General features: G+C 39.7%; 1 protein-coding gene across 1 annotated transcript in view; it reads right to left on the bottom strand.

The window, feature by feature from the left end:
- The window catches only part of LOC107291867 (protein CEPU-1-like), a 131037-nt gene that overhangs the window by 85925 nt on the left and 26016 nt on the right, over window positions 1–19096 (bottom strand). Inside the window, exon 5 of the mRNA XM_029285029.1 lies at window positions 4720–4845. Within this exon, the coding sequence (XP_029140862.1) occupies window positions 4720–4845 (126 nt within the window). The remainder of the gene's footprint in view (window positions 1–4719; window positions 4846–19096) is intronic.

The following is a 19096-nucleotide window of genomic DNA, read 5'->3' as shown; positions in this document are numbered from 1 at the left end:
AGAGAGAGAGAGAGAGAGAGAGAGAGAGAGAGAGAGAGAGAGAGAGAGAGAGAGAGAGGCATAAAATAATTCATTTGCATTTAATTGTAATGGTTCAAAGAATGTTCGTAAAAATGTTCGGCCCTCCAGCACGTTCACTTCATCCAATCTGGCCCTCTTTGAAAAAAGTTTGGACACCCCTGCCCTATACTATACCTGTGCAAATCATCAGCCAGCTTTCATTCTTAAGGTGGGACTGGAACTCACAGTCTCCAGTTTCTGATGATGCCTCCACCACTATATCAAACTGTCTCTCTGTGACTATTTAATGTCACTTTTTGTCAGTTTCGTTTCTGCCCAGAGTTCTAAAACTGCAGTCCAACACATAAAAGTGATCAAAGCCAAATAAAAAATTATTTACTTTGCATAATAGGTCATTAACCTAGAAAACTGGTTGCAATATGCCACTATGTTAATTATTGAATAAAGCTTATTAAAAACCGACAAATAATCACTTATGCATTCCAAGGGATTAGAGATATCAACTTCAGGGGATGGGAGATTGAAGAGAAAAGAGACAATTTAATTTGTTCATCTCTATCTATTTGTCTACCCCAGTGTCTGCCCCCATGTCTTTTTCTCTTTTAGTAATACACAATATGGGATGAGATCCGGGGTAACCCCAAAGCATAGCTTTTTTTAAAAAAAGGTTAAGGTGGTGGCCATCCAATTTTACGTAAAATACTATTATTATTTTTTTAGCCAGAACCAGAAGAGTCCTCTGGATGAATAATAGAATAACAGAATAACAGAGTTGGAAGGGACCTTGGAGGTCTTCTAGTCCAACCCCCGGCTCAGACAGGAAGCCCATTTCAGACAAATAGTTGTCCAATCTCTTCTTAAAAACCTTCCAGTATTGGAGCATTCACTACTTCTGACACTAGCCAAATTAAACTACCTTCTAAGTCTGCATTTTGTTAAACTGATTTTCATAGCTTCAAAGGCCTATTTTCTGTAAAACAGAAGAAGGCCAAGTTTTCACACAACTCGTCTCCATTTGGCCTCCATTCAAGACTTATTCTATTCTAAATTATTAACGTATTCTATTTCTAAATTATTCAACAAAAGGATCCCTGGTGGTCTTCTTAAGTGCATTAATATCCTTCTTAACAAAAACTGTACTGCTCTTTCAAACAGTTATATTATTCTAATTTAGGGGACAGCTAAAGGGATTTAGAATGGAAACCAGCCTTAAATGAAAACATTTATAAAAACACACTAGCTGTTGCAGTCCTGAAGCATTCTGGAATTTTGCTTATAGCCTGCTACACCACTGCATTGAAAACTTCATTTACTAGAAATTTATCACACGGGCACTAAGTAGAAGAATTCATGGTGGAATCCAGATGCTGCAAACATTTGGTTCTCCAATTCCGATGCACAAGCTATACCTTCACCCTTTTGACAAATAGCTCAATCACGTAACAGGTTTAATGGTATTATGGAAAGATTGGATGCACCAGGTAATATAAAATTTAGAAAGCATGCAGATTAAAATATATATTCTCTTAGGGATGGACAGCTTATGCTATTTCTAGTTTGTCTCAGTTTCATGTGTATTCAGTCATACATTAATTCCATTTGCTGCTGTTTTTTTTTTAAAAAGCCACATGAAAACATACATTCAAACCAATATCTTTTCTGTTAGGTATTCTTGTCATGAATTTTCACTTAGCTATACATTTATGTGCTATGTGTATATGTATTTTCTTTACAATTTTGAACCAAAAAATGCTAAATGTTGCAAACCATGGAGACATATAAAACAAAAAGATAACAATAGGCCAAGCTGTGCAGCATGCCACATACAATTTCAGACCACAAAACTCTCTAACAATCTGAGGTTTAATGGTGATTTTTGTTTGTTTGTTAAACATTTCATTTAGCATAAAATCTTCAGGTTTTATTACAGGTCACATTAGGATTTCAGTGATACCTAGTGATACGCACTGATGATTTAAATTATTCTTTACAAAACAACTTCCAATCCCTCCGGATGCAAAAGAAAGATAATTCACTATCCTGTTTCTTCCTTTTATCATTTTTTAGTAAAATTACTGAACTAAATGTTACCATACCATTTTTCAATTGAAAAATATTTAATATTTCTATTGCTTAGAGATTCACAATTTAGCTTCTTACACATTGACACCACACTCTCTCCATCTAAAATACAGGTAATAATCCTAATTTTGGTGAATTCATTAGTTATATTATTTAGTTTAATTCTTTAGTTATAGCATTCAGTTTGTCAAAAGTGTTTTTTTTTAAATCTGATCTTTTTCAGATATTTAAGACCTTCCCTTTTTTTTGGGGGGGGGGGGGATAGTTATGAGATAATGGTGCAATTCTTCTAATGGTTACATTTTATCAGTGGAAAATCTTTAAATAAAAGTCCTGCAAAGAAGCTTTAAGAAATCTCCCAGAGTGTCACAACACTAGTCAGATGTCATCACCCATCTGTCTATTTGCAACAGTGATTCAGGTATCCAATGTTTTGTTTTAAAGACCATAGAAAAAGGACTATAATACAAAGGACATCCCTTGAAGGAAACAATATGGAACTACTGGAATTGCACGGCAGCAAAACTGAAGTAACAGTTTTGCAGAGAAGAACTAGAAAATGGGGTAGTAGAAATGTGGGAGAATTGAAATTTGGGAGAACAGAACACACCCTTCTTGAGGCATCTTCTAAGAGTCATTGTTTGTTGTGTAAAAACTTTTAGAAGGCCTACTCAAATCCTAGCAGGCACCAGTTTGAGATCTTCTGGGCAGAATGGAAAAAGGATCCTCAGATAAATCATTATTTTGAGGGTGACTGTGTCGCCCATTCCAAATACCTCAGCGCAACATGAAATCGGGCCAAGGCTACTCAAGCAAATTACCTAACTCTGCAGGTAAAATCTGATTAGCCTGCTCCTATCCCCTTGGTTGCTTCGGAGTTTCCATAGCAGCTAAAACCGACACATAATGGAGACCTCTGATTTCAACTCAAGTAAAGTTCTTGGAGGAAAAAAAAATCTGGGTGGATAACAGGGACTCAAACATCTCCGCAGAATGAAAAATATACCAGTGGCCACACCCAAAAGTGAAACCCATCAGCTGAAGCGAAAGCCCATGGATGACAAAGGAACCCTGTGCCACCCATTAGGTAGAGCAGGGGTCCCCAACCCCCAGTCCGTGGACCAGTACAGGGCCGTGGCATGTCAGCAACCGGTCTGCACAAACAAGCAAATCCCCATCCATGGGATACAGGCAGCACACAAAACCACACACCCTCCGGTCCGTGGAAAAACTTCTCTCCACGGAACTGGTCCCTGGTGCCCAAAAGGTTGGGGACCTCTGAGGTAGAGCATCGGGTGAAGTTAGATGGGTTGTCAGAATGAGAAAATAAGTACAAGGTGAAGATGTGGCTCAAAAAATTCCAGCCTTTTTCTGCCCCAAAGGTGTTTTTTTTTTTTTTCAGGAGGCAACTGGACTTCGTTGTGTTTCTTTTGAAGACGTTTTGCTTCTCATCCAAGATGCTTCTTCAGCTCTGACAAGATGGTGGGGAGTGAAAGGATATGTATTGCTTGCAGACAAGATGATCCTTTGCATCAAAGCTTCTTGGATGAGAAGCAAAACATCTTCAAAAGAAACACAAGAAAGTCCAGTTGCCTCCAGAAAAATGTAGCTTTGGGACAATCATCACTTGGATGACTGAGGATCTCCATAGACAGCCTTTTTCTGCTTCTTCCAAAATCTTTCTCTATTTTATCCCACTTACCCAACAACTGTGATTTAGGCAAAAAGTAGTGATAATCTGACTGAAATCTGTCATTATGATTCATAACATTTATAACTGGCTGGGCTTTTTATCTTTCTGAGCTCAGAGACACAACAAAAACAGTAGATTCCTTCCTGGACTATCCTATTTTTAGACTATAAGGTTGGGTAAATGCATCTTTTAACACACACACATACACACACACAAACACAATCATCCAACAACAAACCTTATAAGTGGAAAGTAATCACGTCATGGAGAAAACTGAGTTTCAATCACATTACATTTTTACACGTTCAGTGGAATCCATAGAATAGAAAATAAATATAATGTGTGCTATTTTCCAAATAGAAAATAAATTGATCAGTGAAATCAAATGATCAGAAAGCTTGCTTGCCTGGTTGCTATTTTTCCTATTTCTTTTTTTGGACACAGGGACACTCTTGTGGAATATGAACATTTGTTGTGAAGAGGTTTCTCCACATTATTCAGTTCTGGGTGTACCAAAGTACTTTGTTCTCTCATTATATATCAGTTGTGTGTAGCAGAAGGGAACAAATACACCGAGACAGCCACAGATGTTCAATTTGCTGATGTTAATTGTCTTATTGTATCTTTTAGCTCAGCTATTATTTGGCATATATATTTTGCTCGGTATATACTGGGGTCTTAAGGGGAAAAACCCAGAAGAAAAATAAAGTAGAACCCATAACCACTGCCTACCTCTGCACTAGGGAATTAATATCCATAGGCACAATGACTCTTCAGATCAGGAAATATGCTAAAATAAATAAAGCAAATAAGATAGTTGTCAAGAATGGACATGTCTGACATCAAGGCGTCCTACTATGTAAGGCAGCAACATTCCAAGACCAGGATTTTGAAAGGGAGGGACCATTTAAAGTTTACCTTACCTTTAGGTGAAATGTGCCTCCAGGTGATTGTCGGGTCTGGCCTTCCTGTAGCTATGCAGGTGAGACTTATGTTGCCACCTTCATTGATGGAGATGTCTGAAGAGATCTCAATAATCTTGGGAGGTACTGCAGGGACAAGAAAAGGAAGAAAGTCAGCTAAAGAATTAGGAAAGCTATTAATTTCTGAACATTCTTTGGGAGACACCACAATTCACTAGAGAGATACAGAACATGAGGGTGGAGGTTCATTCTCTGAAACTTGTTGGTTGATTTCTGAACATTTCATTACCAGACAAGGTAACATCTTCAGCTGGAATTTAGGGGATGTCAGTGTGCTTTTGCTTATAAGGGCTTAGTGTGGTCAGTAGGTCTTGTGAAGGGGAGATCACATCAGGTAAGAGTCTTGTAATGAGTCAGGTGTGGGTTATGTCAAGCGAGAGTCTTGTGATGGGTCTTATGATGGGGCCAACCCACAAGCTTGGAGAATGAACTTCCATCCTCATTCTACACCCGAACTACAGATATTTGCTACTACTGCATTCAAAACCGTAGCTTCCTCAATTTTTGCAGGAGAATTTCTTAATGGAAATTATAGAGAACCCCCGTTGGTCAATGATCATCACGCTGGACTAAATAGACCAGTGATTCAACTCCGAGACCGCCTTCTGCCACAGATTACCTCTCATCGGCCGATACGCTCCCACAGAGAGGGTCTCCTCAGGGTGCCGTCAGCCAGACAGTGTCGGCTGGCGACCCCCAGGGGGAGGGCCTTCTCTGTTGGAGCCCCCACCCTTTGGAACGAACTACCCCCAGAGATCCGGGTGATTCCGGATCTCCCCTCCTTCCGCCNAAACAAACTCAATATAATGGACCATTCACAGTTGTTCTATTGAACCACAGTAGAGATTTGTTTCCTGTAGAAGGATAGCCAACAGAAATTGATGTGGCCCTCAAAGCAAATCAGTCAAGCATTGCAAGTGTCACCAACTTTCATCCAAGATATAATAACATTTCCGTTCGTAGCTTTATCCATAACTATTTTTGTAGAAGCATAAGAAAAGGGAGAAGCTTTCTGCCAGTCAAAAATAACTCAGAAGGATGGATGGCAAGCAAGCCCCCCTGCTTATAAATTTTAAATATCTTTTATTGGGTAATTGGATCAACTCGTTCCAAATGGATTGTATACCAATTATATTCTCTCAGATCACATGGTTTGGGAGAATACACCTAGCAATGTAGATAACACTCTCCTTAAGAGAATATGTGCCAAGGATTAAAAAAAAATTCCCATCTCTTCCTACTGTTCTCCATATATTAATATGTCCTTGGCATACTATTTGATCAGTCCCATCATGCATTTAACATTTTCAAAGGCTGAGTTTTTTTGTCCATGAAGTTTTGGCACTTACACACCTCTTCCCTCTTAGACTAAAACCACAGCAAATTTGAGTTCACATAGCCACGTCTTGTGTACATCATGGTATTTATTTACCTGACATAAGAACCATTGGTTGAGAGATGCTCATATATTTGTCTCTGTATTTTTAATTATTAAATATCTACAAGTCCATATCACTATCTACATATATTCTATGCTGGGGGATCAAGAAACACAATATGAGATAATAACAGTCCAGTACCAAAACACCAGCTGAACCATAAAAGGCAACACTGATTGATTGATGAAAACATCAAAAGGCTAATAAAAAAACATAACAAAAGAACCAAGAAGTAGAAAATGAACTGAGGCCAAATCATTTTCAAATTCTACTACATTTGCTACACAAAATTAGTATTAGCCACCAGGAGTTATTTGCTCCTGGATATGAATAAAATTTTGAAGTACAGAGACCAACTTCTGTGTTGTATTTTTCTCAATATTTTTTGAGTTAGGTAATTCAAATGAAGCTTATGACCACTCAGAAAAAATCCATAGATTTGGCACATTAGCCTCAAAAAGAAGGATCCTCCATACTTTAATGCCTTGGAATCTGCTTTCCTCAATTCCTTCCCTATGTCCCATCCATGTGCCAGCCACCTTTTCAATCTTGTTCAAGGAAGCTGGATAAATGTAGAATGGACACGGAGGCTTTGCATTCATTGCCTTTGACACAAAGTAAGTAATTTATTGATCTGTAAAACACTCGGAGACGCTCAGGAAAGGATTATGTCATGCCAACACTAGGCAATAAAATAAAAAATGATGGACTTTTCTGTGAACATGAGAGGTGATTTAAGGTTTGTAGCTGGAAGTGTAGTTAAAGTACATTTTAAGTGGAAATCAAGCTAAGTAATGAATTACCCTATGTCTGGAAAGGCTATCAGGAGTTCATTTTCTTGGCTTCTGACTCAAGAGCTAATATTCTACCTGTACACTAGAGAACAACAAAGGACCAAGCTAGTAGAATGGGCTTAAGTAGGAGACGGGTCAAAAATATTTAGACATGAATATTGGTTTGACTTCATTGCAAGGTAGCCAAAGTAGGACTCTAACAGAATAGGATATGAACTATATATCCCAGTATGAGGACTTTATGGAAGATGATGTAGAAGATCCAAAATTGTCCACATGGAACAAATACGAGCTTTTGAAGAAAGACTATAAAGACACTTGCAGCATCTTGAAGGCTAATTGATTTATTAGCATGCAAGCTTTGCTTCATGCATCTGAGGAATTATGGGCCATAAAAACCAATGCAAGAATAAACTTGTTTTGAAGGTCTCAGAGGTGTTGTGGACATAGTTTGGGGCAACTATAGGAACAGGGCAACCTGACCTAGTAGGCTCACAGCTAGAGAACAGAAACAAAGATAGATCCAGTACCATAGGAAAAATAAATTCTGAGGATATAAAGGGATTACTGGATTATTTCTGTATTCCTCTTCTAGGTCCTGAATAATGAAAGTCCCTGAAGCCAGCTGGAGGTAGCATCTTAACCAAAGGTCTTGCAGGATAAGAAAGTTCTCTATAGATTCAAGAAACTAACATCTAGACTCCTAGGAAAATATTCTGCCTCTGCTATACAGCTTCCAAAGTTGCCAGAAAGTACAGTCCTTGGCTAGGTTATGTTTAATTCCTTGTTTCTGGGTGGTGGCACAGTGGTTAGAATGCAGTACTGCAGGCTAATTGCTCACAGCCAGGAGTTCGATCCTGACCTGCTCAAGATTGACTCAGCCTTTCATCCTTCTGAGATCAGTAAATGAGGACCCAGATTGTTGGGGCAAGATGCTGACTCTGTAAACCACTCTGTAAAGCACTACGGAGTAGTATATAAATCTAAGTGCTATTGCTATTATTTCTACTACATGTCTACCAGATTTGCACCCTGTGACCTTTCTTTGTATTTAAGTTAGCTGTGTATAAAGTCCTTTGGTTCCCTGAACAGAAATACTGGTGTACTTGACTCTGACCTGTTCCAGTTTGATCAATGCTACATTTCCACTTCAGTTAAATTCTTTAATGCTGCTCTCAGACAGAAATAGGACAATAAGATGCTTTTTTTATATCCAGATCCCTTCTGGGATCTAAAGGAATAAATATATAGATCAGTCTACACTTAGAATGAGTCATGTGTTAGCAGCTAGAAACAAGAGCTGATCACAAAGAGCTAAGTAGGATTGGATTTGGTTAATCCTTTCACATGAGATCATCAGGAAATCCTAGGGCTGCAGGCTAAGCTGGGAGGTTGAAAAAGACATAATAGAAGAAAGCAATGGCGAGAAAGCAATGTGGAGATGCTGAGATCAACCCCAAGGCAACTTTATCAACATCCAATTTGTTCCAAAGGCCCACACAATAATAATATACTAATAATTTTAATATGTGGTTTCCATATTATAACCAAAGAATGCACAGCATTCTTCCAAATTAGTGCAACTTGGTAACCAACCTTTTAAAGGAGCACAGTGGTTTGAGTGGTTAGGATGCTGGGTTAGACTTTATCAAGTCTGCGTTTGAGACCCAATAGCTGCCATGGGGTGGGGTTGAGCTCTCGTCCTTCCCTCCAGCTCCTGCCAGGGACATGAAAGGAACCAACGACTGGACATCCCAAGAGCAATGGTGATGTCATTGGCTAATCCTTTCAACCTGAAAGTGCCTCAGTACTTCTGACACGAGTGCAGCAACTAATCTTTGAAGGCCATGAACTGTGATGTGGCAGATTCTGTTTCAGCCAATTGTACTAAGTGTTTGAAAAGAAATCTGCCCTTAAAATATCTTTATCTGATTTGGGCTAATTTTACAAGTGTAAGAATTGTCCAAAGATTTGTTGCGCTTCTAAAAATATTGAGCTCCCCATATCTGTTGTCTTCTCTGTCTTGGATGTTTGTGTGTGTGTGTGTGTGTGTGTGATGCTATTTGGGTAAATCGGGCATGTCACACTTGTGACATCATGGCAATAGGGTAGGCGCGGTTTCGCCGTGACGCATCCAGTCCGTGGGCCGGCAGTTTGACATGCCTGGGGTAAATGAAACCAAAATGATCTTGGTGTGATAACTATTTTGATCCTGCCAGACAGACAAACAAATGCTGCTTGCTTCATGCCTTATCCAGCAGAATTAATTTTGCCCTGTGGACTCCCTGTTGCTGGCAGGATAGGACAAAATAATACAAGAGACCTCCAAGTTTAACAATGATCTAATGTTGTCTTTCACTCTTGTGCGGGATGATTACCTTCAATATAATATTTTTACTGTACTCTCTTATGTAGCTCAGAGTAGTTTAAAAACTAAATCAGTGTGTCGTGAACTCTCATCAATATAGATTATAGTCCCCACATTAATCAACTATGTTTCCTGATTGAACCAATTCAGAGTTACAACCTTAATTGATACAATTTGCATCTGAAGGAAAATAGAAGTTGGGGAAGAACTGTTTTATTGCCTTATAATTACAGGTGTCCTGTGTTTAATGGGATATTTACTTTAAAAGAACAGCAGCCCACATGATCCTTTAGCAGGAGAAGAATCACATCACCCTTCAGAGGGTGTGGAGATGAGATTGCTGTCCTCTCCCAAAAGAAACACAACCATGATCTTCAGACTGTGCATTGTCAATTTGCTATACATTTATGTGATATTGTTATGACCCAGGTGGTCTAGCCAGAGGCAGGCTTCAATAGTCTTTTATTTATAGTCCTTTACTGCTCTCCTAATTCCATGACAAAGGGCCCTACAATGGCCAATAAAGTTCCACCCCAAACCTCCCTGAAGGTAGCCTCCTCCCAGTTAATGCAACACAATCCCATAAAGAAAAGAAGCCAATAATCACCAAAGCCAACTCACAAAGGCAGAGTCCAAAAACAAGGTGCAAGCCCACAAGGCAAGGTCTGCAAGTCATAAACAAAATTCAAGGTCTACAATGTGAGGTCCAGAGTCACAAGGCAGAAACACAGTTCAAAGCAGAGTTTTTCCAAAGTCAGGGAAGTCCATGCCTAAAGCAAAGCAATTGTTCCCAACAAAGACATCCTTCCCCAACCTCTGCTTAAATCAACAGAAGCCAAGTATTCCTCATGAGGAGGGGTGAGGTGGCCTCCTCACCAGAAGCCTCGCAGACCTCCTTTGAGCTTGCCTCCACTCCACTCTCTGTTCTCCCCTCTGTGAGTGGGGAAGGCAGCTGTTCCCTATCAGAGTGGATCTGCTGCCTCTCATCACCACAGCCTGTCCGCAGTCAATTCTCCCAGGTTTGTGAGGGCAGATAGCTCCCCGTCCAGTCAACTACCTCCCCCATGCTGGAGAGGCCTGGGACAGCATCATCCTCAACCCCTGGATTCTCCAGACATTCCAGGATAGAGGTGCCATCCCCTTCAGATATTCCCAGTTCCAACTCTTCCTCCTCCTCTGGAACGGGATCCAATGGGGCCATGACAGGTTTCTTAAAAAAAAAAAAAGGCCACCTTAAAAATTCAACTGAAGAAAGACTTGCAGAAAGCATGGGAGAAGAGTCCAAAGTGTGGCACTCTTTTGATGCACAAAAAGGACGGAATTAAGGTTCCAGCTTTAATGCCAAAAATATTTATGCTTTCCTTTCGCCCCCCTCCCCTGATCTTTGCTTGAAAAGGTGCTGAAGAAATGTCAGCTGTGATAATTAATTATTATGAACTGGCCATCACTGGGTTCCATTCAAACCATGCAGAGATGTGGAACTTGAAAAGGTTTGCATCAATCAGTGTCAGGAGTGAAGAAGGAGCAATGACACTGGGCCAACGTGGTGAAGGAACAGGAATGACAGAAGCGCAACCTGCCACAAGTTACCCTTTTAATTTAAACATGGGAGCCGAGGATTTAACATGACAGTTATTATATGCTAATTAAAATGCTTGAATAATTAATCAAATGAATTATTTAAAATGCCTTCCCTGCAATGTAACAGGTATTAATAGGAGATATCGACAATGCAAGGGGAACAGAGGCATGATAATAAGTGCTAATAAATATAAACCAGGTAGCATTTAAAATTGAGCTGTGATCTTGCCCCAGCAACATCAAAAATGTTTTATGAAGATGCCGCCATTTCTGAAGAGCAGGCGGCAGAAGTGTGAACTCTGAACCAAAGCAGGAAAATAGAAAGGGAAACTTTTCAGTGAGAAAATTGGAGACGGGTAGAAGCTATCCGTCCATCTATCCAGCTGTCCCTTTGGGGAATTCCTGCCTGCCCTACAATTTGGGTTTTCTCCACCTGTCTCTTGCACAGAGATGATTAAACATGGCAGCGTGTAGCAGGCTCCTCCAGTGACAAAAGCAGAGATTTCCCCAGAGTGGAATGTGATTTTTTTTCCCCTTTAGATCTCATTTACTTCTCTATGAAAAGGATAGCAACATATCCTTGTTTTGTTCAAAGTTGATTATTGACCCTTAGATGAGCTCAGCAGATAACGGTCCCTGGCACTATTCATCCTTACAGAGAAACTCTAAAATTTTGGGCTCCAGATCTGTGATAGATTGTTCCAAATGTCAAAGCATTTCAAGGGATCGAAGAGCATAAGATGGGTGAAAACTCTTGTCTGAAGACTTGGGAGAGAAAAAGGGGGAAAAAAAGAACCATCCAGGCATTACAAAGGAATCATGCTAGGGCAGCTTATTCTGGCCAATTTGAATAAACTTTATATCCTAAACTGGAGTGTCCAACCTTGGCAACTTTAAAATCTGTGGACTTCAACTCCCAGAATTCTGGGAGTTGAAGTCCACAAGTTTTAAAGTTGCCAGGTGGGACACCTTGTCTTAAGCTATATAAAAATCTGCTGTGGGTCTCGCTGATTCTATTCCCTTTAGGTCTTTATATATATATTTGGCTTTCTGATAACCAGGCCTGTCTCCTGAAAACTGGTTTCATTACAGCTGATAGCCTCTATAACAACAGATTGTCCCAGGCAATATCATCAAACTGAATTGTTTCTAAGCACTGGGTGCTCAGCTGTGTTATCTAAAGAACATTTTCACCACATGCTGTCTATCCGTCTTTTCCAACCAATTCAATGAGAATATCGGCCAGTCTATTGTTAGTTGAGGATATTTCTCCCAAGTGGCAAGTATGTGGGTTCTGCGCAAGAAACAGAAAATCACTGTTATCGTTGCCTCTGTACTTCTTGTTGACAAGACAAGATGGAAGACTGATTCAACTTCATGAATTCTGCCCTGGAGTTTTTGAGACAAGAAATTTTAGAGCAAAAGACTTTGTGTGTTAATGGGCAGAGAAGTAGGTGCTGTGACTCAACAACTCGGCAAGCCTAGTCTAAATACTGTGCTGATGGTCACAAACAACCTTTGTAAAGGAACAGTACAATATCACGCAGCTATAGTTTATTAAAGTGAGAATATACATTTCAAAACTGGCCCGGCACTGGAGAATTCTACTGGGATGTTCCCTATACAAAAGCAGCACAAAACATGTGCATATTTCACTGTTAGTTGACTCCTCTGTCAGACCAAGGAAGAGGACAAATACAAAGTCCCTGAAGAGGAACGGAGAAGTGTATGAATGTTTTGTATCTGATGCTTCAGCCTTGCTCAGTAGCTCCTTGGCTCCTCATTGGAAAAGGCATCTTCACAAAAGATTTTTCATCTATTGACTGTGTGGTAAATTGTGTGTGGGTGTTTCCCAAAGGAAGGTCAAGAGTTCCATTGTCTCCAATCAATAGATAAAACAAGATGTTGGCCAAGAAAAGACAATGGTTTGTTTTTCGGAGCAGAGATTGAATAAACAGCAATGAAAGACAGATCTCCTTTTTTAAGAGTGTCTGTATCTATTTACTTATTTACTTTACTTACTACCATAATTACTCTTTGTTCCTCTTTGGGAACTTTCAGAGACACTAATACTCAGGTTGTTGAACTACATCAATACAACCTGAACTTATAGCAATGCCATGGAAATGCAAGTTATAGCAAACCTGGCAACTTTAATACTTGTGGACCTCAACTCTCAGAATTCCTCAGCCAGCCATACATTTGAAGTTTGCAAGTCTTAAAATTGCCAAGTTTGAGTCCCCTGAACTACAGGACAACTCACTGTGATTGAAACTAAAGTTAACAGCAGAAAAACACTTAAATCACTGCCCTTCTCCTCCAAAGGGACACTATATTTGCAAAGCCATTGTCAGTGAGGTCTGAGAATTTCATTAGCAAAATACATCATGATATGTTTATCATCTAGACTGCTGTGTGTGAAGCACAAATACATTTAAAATTTAAAAAGTAGAATAATGTGGCAATGATCAGTAAATAAATAAATACAGAACTTACGTGATAGAAAGATCGATTCTAACGATATTAATGAATATACGTAGCTCAGTGTTATAACATGTTGTGATATCAGAGATCTTGTGAATCAAATTTGAGACTGCACAACATTTTGTGACCCTGACAGTGAGGACAATCAACCAGTGGAAAAGCTTACCCCCAGAAATCATGGGAGCTCCATCACTGGAGATTTTCAAGAAGAAACTGGATATTCACCTGTCTGGGATGGTATAGGTTCTCCTGCTTGAGCAGGGGGCTGGACTAGAAAACCTCCAAGGTCCCTTCCAGCTCTATTCTATTCTATTATTCTATTCTATTCTATTCTATTCTATTCTATTCTATTCTATTCTATTCTATTCTATTCTATTCTAGTCTAGTCTAGTCTAGTCTAGTCTAGTCTCAGCAGCATAGGAGATGTGATTTGTTGATTGGCAAGGATTGCATCTATCATATTCTTTTATATTACTAACTGTACTGTTAATTGCATTTTTTTAAAAAAATGATCAGAAGCATTTCCAATTGCTCTCATTGTTTTGGGATGTGCTGCAAGATGAGAAGACAGATGCCATATCTAGCATGAGAAATGTATGGTCTCTACAATCTCACAATTTCAGACCAAACTGAGTTAGTCTGTCCTATGGTTTAATTTGAAAAAAAAAACACACTGTTAGTTTCTCTTGTTTCAGCTCTGGCATGTTTTGCCATATGACCAAGGGCAGAGGATTATCAAACAAGCTTCATCGCCACTCCCATCAATCTGTGCACAGAGTTGCAACGCCTGAGAGCTGTATATCTGCTATACTGAATAAATTCTGCAGAGCTGGCTTCAGAATATTGAAATAAAGGAGACATACGTTGCAGGCTTAATAGGCAATTAATAAATAATAGAAATTGCTCTCCCTCAAATGAGGACTAATGAGATGTGTCATATGTTGCAGAGATGGGTCTCCACGATTTCTCAAAACAAATAGCCTCTCTTCTTGTGTTTCCTTTCTATACTGGAAGACATATTATTATTTACATGCATCTCAATGCATGTTTTATGATAAAGAGTCACTGTAATTCATTGCTGTGTGAGGAGGGAAGTGTTTTAATCACGGATTAGAAGTGTATTTATAAATACTACTATATTAGAGAGTGTCACCAGCTTAGCTCTCTAATAAAATCCCCATACTGATGGCTGAGTCTAATATTCCTTACACCAGGGAAATGTGACATTTCTTTTTTGAGGAGATATATATATATAAGACTCAAGAAAAAAAAACTCAGCATTTTCTATAACCACATGTTACTGAATTAAAAACCCCACACAGCAAGTGGTATGACATCGGATGTTGATGTGGTCAATCAAATTTGAAGACCATTGAAATGAGGACAAACAAAGACCTTTGACACTGAACACTTGCTTTGGAACACTACATGGCTCCCAACCAGTGCCTTGAATCATGCTCAGAAGCTTACCTGTATTATGTAAGTGCTGCTTGTGTAGCAAAAGTGTTACATATGCATACTAAGGTCTGCCCATGCTGGTGCATTCTGGACCAGATGCATCTTCTTGGAAGTCTTCAAGGGCAGTTCCACCTAAAAGTCATTTCCACAGTCCAACTGTGAGATGACAAAGGCGCAACTGATGCAACTGATGAATCTGGCCACAGGACCCCTGGCCCACACTGCTACATGTTCTTTGTGAAAGAGCTTGGAGTCCAGGAAGACCTCCCAAATTGTGCACTGCTTATGGTATGGGGGAGTGCTACCCGCTTCAGAATTGAAAATGGAAAGTTCTTTGTTCAAGAAGAACTTGAAACACAAAGACACTGAGTCTTGCCAGGGTGGAGTTTACACTGCTTTTCCCCATCCAGACCTCACCCACTGTCCAGCATGTGAACAAAACCTCAACAGTATCACCTGATCAGCCCAGAATCAATAATGCTGCCCTTTAACTCTACTGTTCTGGAGGGCCCTTGGCTCATAGGGTGATCTCAGCTGACCACTAAAGCATAGGATAATTGATCGTATTATTGTATGTTTTAGAGTAATTCATTATGTTGCTTTTCTTGGTGTGCACTGCCCAGGGACAGTCTTCAAATACTATAAAATTAATAACGGCCCAAAATCCACAGGACAGCAAAACACAGCATGCGGGTCTCCAAGTTCTGCTGTTTCATCACAAGGAGATGATACTTTGCCTCTGTCATATCCTACAAGCCTTTGGAGCTGGTAGTGGTTTTGTTAATCCCTTTGTGAAATGTCACTGTGCAAGGAAGGAGTTGAGAGAGGGGAAAGAGAAAGTTTGAACATGGCTTCTTGTTAATACAAAGCTTGTCAAGCCCATCACCTAAGAAATGCAGGATGTCTTTATTAGATTCCTTTATCTCTCCTGAGGTTGGGGGACAAGACTGGTTGATACTCTACAGAGATGTCATCATCCAGAAACTAATTAAGGACTGAGGAGGAAGTGGGCCAATGCACACTCCCGAGAACAAAATGTATTAGAAGCCAGAGATATTACCAGTGAACTTCAGATCAGAAAGGGCAAGCTTCAAATTTGATAATAACTCTTTGCCCTCCCCCATTTCTACCTGGCTTACTATGTTTCCACTTCCCAGGTGTCTCCTTCTGTCTTAACGTGCAAAGCAAATCCACCAATACTGCACTTTGATTATTTTTCTTCCCAAACTCTTACCAAATCAGAATTGTGAGTTTTGTGTGGGGAGAATATTTGTGCATGCAAGGGTGTTTAAATATTTCTCAGGTGAGAACATTCCCCATGGTTTTGAGGGATGTACAACTCAATAGGTTTCGTCTAATGCTCCAAAATTGACCACGTTTCAGTTGCTTCATTGATGTAAGCAAATATTTTAACCATTTTTTGTGTGTAAAAGGCCTTGAGGGAATTAAAGACTAAAAGAACAGTAGCACTAATAACAGAATAATAGAGTTGGAAGGGACCTTGGAGGACTTCTAGTCCAACCCCCTGCTCAAGCAGGAGACCCTCTATCATTCCAGACAAGTGGCTGTCCAGTCTCTTCTTAAAAACCTCCTCTGTTGGAGCCCCACAACTTCTGAAGGCAAGCCGTTCCACTGAGTGATTGTTCTCACTGTCAGGAAATTTCTCCTTATAGATGGTATGCAAGGCAGACTATAAAGCAGAGGTGTCCAACCTTGGCAATTTAAAGACCTGTGGACTTCAATTCCCAGAATTCCCCAGCCACTTAAAGTTCCCAAGGTTGGACACCCTTGCTCTAAAGCAACGGTCTTCAAACTTGGCAACTTTAAGACTTGTGGACTAAAGAAAAGTGTTGTGGGAAGGGAAGGTCAAGGGAAGGGAAGGGAAGGGATGTCTGGGGGAGTCAAGATTTTACAGAACTTACAAAGGTTTCCAAACACGGAGAAAGATATACATTCCTCTTCTTTTGTTCTCCCATATCTCTGATTAAAAGCATTTCAGAGATTCAGAGATAAGCAGATTTCTCTGTTCAATTCCTTTATTATTCTAAGGCTTTCCCCTTCAATGTATTCCACTCCTCCTGAATTCCAATGTAACAACAAATATTTCTAAAATTAATTTTTCTGGAACTGGAGCATGAACAATTTGGCACAGCTTCCACTTTCTCTCATTGCGGCTTGCTTTGTCACTGCAGTTACCTCTTTATTACTGTGCAGATTTTCGTGGATCAAACAGCACAGAACACACACACAAACAAATTGCTTGTAGGTACTTGGGTGTCTGCTCTGCAGCGTTCAGGAGTGTGCACACACACAAATGCTCTCTGGCTGCAGTTACACTTACATTTTTAATCCCTACTTTTATCTATATTATTTTTGGACTGTGCTTATACACGCACACATCTTTATTCATGAGCTACATCTTGTATTTGTGCACATAAAATAGAAGGGCCATGGCACATATAATTATTTTCTCGGTGTGTGGAATTTTATTAATGCACACAACCCAGAAAGCTCAACTCCCAGAATTCCTGAACCAGCCATGCTGAGGGGAAAGGGAGAGGTTTCCAAGCTGAGCCATGCTGGCTCAGGAATTCTGGGAGTTGAAGTCCACGAGTCATAAAAGAGCCAAGGTTGCCTACCCCTGACCTGTAGTATCTTTTCAGATTTGGGCCTAATTCCAGGTTTGTCTCTGTGAAGGGCATTTCAAGTTTCATTTACACTGTAGTAGTTATCAAATTAAATATAGATCTAGGATGTTGGTTTAAAAAAAGGGGGGCAAGTATGTAAGTACTTCAGAGGATTTACCATTCTATCATCATTATCAATAATGTATTCTCCAATGAATGGAAATCTTTATAAGACAATCTTCCTTTCTTACAATTAAAAATTGTCCTTGAAGAAAAAGAAGAAAAAAAAATATTTGAAGATCAGGAAGGGCAAGAAGAATGGCGAGAGAGAAGCAAGATCAAAATAAAAGATCAGAATTTATACTCAAGACTTAAAGTTTAATAATGCAAGTGAAAATCAATATTTAATAAAGCAAATGATGGTTAAAAAAAAAACCCAAAACATTGAACAGCAGTTGAGGCTGATGCTCTGTTTTCAAACATGTAACTCTGAGTGGAGGCTAAATTGGAAACATGCTCAGACAGTCATGAAGATGTGGCACACAGTAAAAAATTGTGTCATTCATTCCAGCTTAATATAAAGTCATCATCTTCTTCTTCTACTATTAAAGAAAAAGAATCACAAAGCTTCAACATCAGCTGTATAAATAATGAATAATAATGGACTCTGGTTAGTTAATGGAGTAGAAATTTATTCCATCAAAAATGTCAGAAAGCATTGTTTTTGGATTTGGCCAAACGTATAGAAGAAACCAGAAGATGCATCAAGACTCAAAACAGTGAGAATCCTGGACCAAGCTAAGTCCAAAAATGCTAGAGAATTCTTGGAAGCACTGAGCCAAATCAGTCATCAACAGGCACATAGAGATAAATAATATTCCACCCCATTCTAAAGAGACAATTTTAAAGCCAAAAGATCAAAATCCCTCCTTGCCAGCAATCAATACCCAAATAAACAGAGATTAATACCAATTAATGCTAGAACACTAATCAAACAAGAAACAATATCCCAATCAAAGAACTACCAACTCAAATAATCAAACTGTAAACAACAGCATAATCAAGAAACCACTGTGAACACTCCCTCCCAACACAGACAGGGCAAGTCACCTGTGTATATACAGAGACCAAATCCCACTCCATTCTGGCACTGATGATTCAACCTAGTTGGGTAATGAAAAGTCTGCAAGAAAACAGCCATGGACAGAGGACCCCACTGTACATTTTAGAAGTTTGTGACATTGTTTACAACTGAGATAGATAGATAGATAGATGGATAGATGGATGGATGGATGGATGGATGGATGGATGGATGGATGGATGGGATGGGATGGGATGGGATGGGATGGGATGGATAGATAGATAGATGCCTCAGATAGACGGCGTGGAGTCACTCTTTGTGAAGTGGGGGAAAGGGGTGCAAGTGGGCTTGTTGATTATATACCTGGCTCCCTGCTATGTATCAACAGCCCTGCCTGAGCTGGCTGACGTGATAGCCGGGGTGGCGGTGGGGACCCCCAGACTTATGGTCTTGGGGGATTTCAACCTGCCATCAGTGGGTGAGAC

This window comes from Protobothrops mucrosquamatus, unplaced genomic scaffold (assembly GCF_001527695.2).
Source record: "Protobothrops mucrosquamatus isolate PMUCROS unplaced genomic scaffold, P.Mucros_1.0 scaffold1207, whole genome shotgun sequence".
NCBI classification, from domain to species: domain Eukaryota; kingdom Metazoa; phylum Chordata; class Lepidosauria; order Squamata; family Viperidae; genus Protobothrops; species Protobothrops mucrosquamatus.
The sequence above is the reverse complement of the archived record's forward strand: the minus strand, read 5'-3'. Positions and strand labels throughout refer to the sequence as shown.